Raw genomic sequence first — 4,641 nt, 5'->3', positions numbered from 1 at the left:
CTTCTTAAGTACAGTCCTTTTATTTGAATGATTCTGTCCTGCTGGAGTGTGACATGATTTGTTTGTGTACAAACTGATACACTATCAGAGTTTTATATATTTATACTTCTCATTCAACCACAGTTAAATTCACTCTATCTAGGAGGCTCAGTTTATATGGATAGTTTTTATTTTTTACAATAACAAGCTAGAATGAAAACAAGCAAAAATTTAATAAAAGTAATGACTTTCTACGTCTTGCCTTTTTTAAACATAAGGAGTAGAAGTAAAAAGTAGGCTGTAAAATAATTACTCAAGTAAAGTACAGATACACAAAAATTCTACTTAAATACAGTAACTAAGTATTTGTACTTAGTTACTTTACAACTCTGGTTAAATGTCATTTAATCAAACTTTCTAAAGATCAATTATTAAAGTGCAGATTCTGGTGGTTGTTCCTGTTGTAAAGTTCATTAGCCTGGCTTAATGCATGTGCATCAAAGCAAAACTAAGGCAGCCTAACTTCACGTTTTTGGTCTGCAGGAGGAAACCAGAGAACGAGGAGAAAACCGACAAGAACATGTGAACTTCACACACAAAGAACCCAGGTCCAAACCCGGTTCGACTCCAGTACCTTCTAAAATCTAAAAACAAATCAACATTTAAGTCCAAATCCAACAACTTTTTCCCCTCAAGCAGCCAGGCTGTTAAATAGCACAAAAACTCCACCACAAAAACATATAAGTCCTCTCAGACTGACACTCTGACCTCTAACCTAAAACTACACTCCATCTGTAATTCAGACAAATGAGCATAAAAACACTAGCTAAAGTAAAACTCCTGTCACTTCTTTACATCCTGCCCACAGAACCAAAGCAAAGCTCTCCAACAGCTCAGGCTCTTTGTACCCTGAAAACTCTGCAAATAGTCTTTGTTATCTTATTTTCCTTAAAGTTGAATAAAATTAAAAGGTAAACTATCAATTTAATTTCTGACACTTTTCTGTCATCAGTTCTGAATATGAAGGCTCAGACTCACCTGTGAGACATGGGCAACGCATTCTGGGAAGGTTCAGCCCTGGCTTCAGAGTGCTGAGGTGTTCCTGGTGCGCCTCGGTCCTCCTCCGTACCGTTGATGCTCTCTGAGGTCAGAGGTGACTGCAGGTCCCCTGGTGCTGACTCCTGATTTGACACATCAGTGGAACAGAAATCTATCATCACCAAAACTAAAACCTTCCCCTCAAAGCAAGTGAAAACACTTCAGTGAATAGATGACAGATCTGATGTCTGAAAGGTCATTCTGAAGCTAAAAGCAGCAGATGTTCAGCAGGAAACCTGGAACAGGAGGGAAACAAACAGAAAAGAAATAAACTTAATCTGAGCTGAACATGCAGCGGATAGAAAACTTTTATACTCTCTAGATGTTTTTGCGATGTAAAAAAACTGACATTTTTATGTTCTATGGTATATGTTGATTTGGACGTACATTTAGGGCCAACCACCATGATGAAAAATAAAATTCCTCTTCAGTTTTCTAAAAACACCTGAATGTTTAAGGTTAAAAATAAACCAGACATCAGAACGGTTCATTCCATCGACTTTGACTAAAGCCCCCCTTCCAGTTGAACAAAGGCAATCCCACATCATGATGCTGCCACCACCATGTTTCACTGTGGAGATGTTGTTCCTTGGGATATCCTCAGGCCTCTTCCTGCATCAGACTTTGATGTGTCGAGAACAAAGGAGAACACAAACAGAACCTGTCAGAACTTCCAGCAGCTCCTTCAGTGCTGCTGTACGGTAAGCCTCTCTGGAGACATCCTGTTATCCTTCATGCCTGTTGTTCTTTATGGCTTTGGAGCTTCTGTAGATGGTCACACAGGAGCGTTTCCCATAGTGAAACACCTCCCTCTGTTATCAAAGAACTGCGGTTACATTAAGTAACCTAAAGTTTTAGGTTGGCAAAGTTACTTTCTCTTCAATTCTAGTGTTTATGAGAAGCTAACCAGCTGCTGACTGAACATTGGGCCTCATGCAAGAACATGTTCGTATTCTTATCCTAAATTTCTCTTACTTTTGTTCGTACAAAGGGTTCGTACGAACATGTCACGTCAGATTCAACAAACTCTTCTATCTTCAGGAAAAGTGRGTAAATGAGCTGCATAAATTCACCTGTTCGTATCCAGCTGCTCGTGCACGCGAGAGGAGATTAGCATAATTACCACCCCAAAAACACCATATAAGGCTATGTTTCCTGCCTCAGATACAAGGAAGTGTCCATTCATGAAAAATGACAGTGAAAATTAAAAAGAAGAACTTTACGAGTTCAGAGATTGAAGTCCGTCTGTCAGAGATCCAGAAAAGAAAATCTGTCATTTTTAGCAGGTCAGCTGTGGAATAAAAAGAGCTGCTAAAAGTATAAACAACTGTGTTAAATCATTTTCATTTATTCAGAAGACACAGAGCTGCGCACCGTCACCCCCCCACCCCGCGCAGCGCAGTCTCAAGTGGTCTCAGTTGTGGTTCTGAAATAAGCATTTTAAAATGATTTCAAAATAAGTCTGGCACTTTGGAGAAAATACAGGACTCACTGGAGGGATTATGTATCCCCTCTGGTCTGGGAACGTCTAGGACGAGCTGGAAGGTGTCACTGGGGAGAGCGGGGTCTCTCTGCTGTCCCCCACGACCTGATCCCGGATCGGGTCGACTCGGAGCCGGCCGGCCGGACAATTTATATTGTTAGTCTAAATTATTACATTTAAAATTATAACGCTAATTCAAGCAGAATAGCCTATTGTCAACATAATAATGGAGTGTGATTTATTTTCAACTCTAAATATCTTCAAACTAACGAAATATAAAGTTATTAGGGAGGAAAATCCGTCTGGATAACAGCAGACTGACTGCTCGTAAAATATACGACAGGTCTGGACCACTCGTGAATTTTGTTCATATCTGAAAAAATTGTTAGAATACGAAAACATTGGTGAATGCCACGAATTCTCCTAAATCACTCGTACGCACAACTTAAGAACAAACCTGTGCGTACGAACGGTTCTTGCATGAGGCCCATTAGGTCTGATACATGAACCAGTTTTCTGAACTAAATGAGTCAAACAGAACATTTCCCCAAAACATTTTTATTCTTTATGGTTGAATAATAAAACAATCACACTGGTTCTAATAAAGTGCTCATGCTCTCAAAAGCAAAGAGTTTTTGTTATATGTGTAGGTACAGTTTCAAATATGACTTTATAAATGTCTGCATCAATGAAATAAACTCAGATACAGGATTTAAATCAAGAAGGTTTATGTACTTTTTGATCAGACCATGAGATTTTGAGAGCATGGCTGGGGAACTGTGGGGTCTGCAGGGTCAGTTTATTGGGTTTTCATGGAAGGGTTTCTCACCACAGACAGACAAGAGAAAAACAGAAACAAGAGGTGGTAAGACGGTGAGAAGTGAAGGTAAAGTGTTGGATTGAAGTCATTTAGGAAATTCTTTTCTGGTTTTTACCTTCTTTTTACCAGGTTTGCTGACTGACAACAAATTCCTTTTTACAGCACCACCCTGAGGACAAATTGTTAAGAGCAAAAAGAAAGTTTTGTTTTTACAGCAAACTGATGTAAGAAGTGAGACAGTAGTTAGACAAGATCGAGTATCTGATCTAATGGGCAACAAAACACAAACATTTAGTGGAAAATTTACTAAAACACTTCAGCTCAAAACCAAATGTGTTAAATATGATTTGCAAATTAACCATGTTTAAACTCTGTCCTCAGAAGTTTTAGTTTAAGCTGCGGAGTTTGGAGGATATTTCCTGCATTAATAACAGTTTTTTAGTCTAAACTACGGCCCACGGGCCAACTGCGGCCCACAGTCCAGTTTTTATTGGCTCGTAGCAAATTCTGAAAATATACCGTATTTTTCGGACTATAAGCCGCAACTTTTTCCTGAACTTTGAACCATGTGGCTTATAGTCCGGTGCGGCTTATACATGGATTTTTTTCTTCAGCCACCAGGGGGCTCTTATGCTCCATTTGCTTCAACCACTCGCTTCAAAAAAAAGAAAGGAAAAAAAAAAAGAAAAAGGCGATCCTTCCAGAGCCAACTGTTGTACCAGGAAGTAGCGATTTAAAGATAGTCAATGGCAAAAACTCATAAAAGGGGATAAAACAGACATTTTTCATGGTGGAATCTGACTGATAAAAACTTTGGAGCTTAATCCAGGACCAGTTTGTGGATAAACGTCGAGTGAAGAGCCGCAGACTTTTTTTTTTCCTCATTACACTCCCCGGGGAAGGAATCCCATGCAGTGACGTATGCTGGAGTGGGAGGGCTTTCCCACCACAGCTTCAGAGCCAGCATTATCCTGGGAGGACAGCAACACAGAAAGCAACACTGAACAGATACCGCTGTGTGACGCAGCTTTTCTCAGCTTGTTTAACTCCGAAACTGAAGAGGACTTCGATGGTTTCAGTGCACAGGAGGAAGATGAATCAGACTTTTTGTTGGACCAGAAACTGTTAAAGAAAACTACCAAAATAAGGTCAGTTAAATGAACCGTATTCCTCCGAACTTTACTACCGGTAATTTCTAAAGGGTTTGCTTTTTATGTTTTAATTCCAGACCTCTCGCCTTTTTTTCGAGTTTATTATTATT

At 39.5% G+C, this 4,641-nt stretch overlaps 1 protein-coding gene across 4 annotated transcripts in view; it reads right to left on the bottom strand.

Annotated features, from left to right (window-relative positions):
- homer1 (homer scaffold protein 1) overlaps nt 1-4,641 on the bottom strand; it is a 59,672-nt gene that overhangs the window by 6,326 nt on the left and 48,705 nt on the right. For 2 of the 4 annotated variants that reach the window (XM_014020311.1, XM_014020313.1), the window contains exons 5-6: nt 3,496-3,549; nt 1,018-1,160 (exon numbers count right to left, since the gene is read on the bottom strand). In XM_014020311.1, coding sequence (XP_013875765.1) covers nt 1,018-1,160; nt 3,496-3,549 — 197 coding nt within the window. The remainder of the gene's footprint in view (nt 1-1,017; nt 1,161-3,495; nt 3,550-4,641) is intronic. The other 2 variants (XM_014020312.1, XM_014020315.1) reach the window with 1 other exon arrangement.

Source organism: Austrofundulus limnaeus, unplaced genomic scaffold, assembly GCF_001266775.1.
Source record: "Austrofundulus limnaeus strain Quisiro unplaced genomic scaffold, Austrofundulus_limnaeus-1.0 Scaffold248, whole genome shotgun sequence".
NCBI classification, from domain to species: Eukaryota; Metazoa; Chordata; class Actinopteri; order Cyprinodontiformes; family Rivulidae; genus Austrofundulus; species Austrofundulus limnaeus.
Note: the sequence above shows the minus strand (reverse complement) of the source record. Positions and strands in the feature narration are given on the sequence as shown.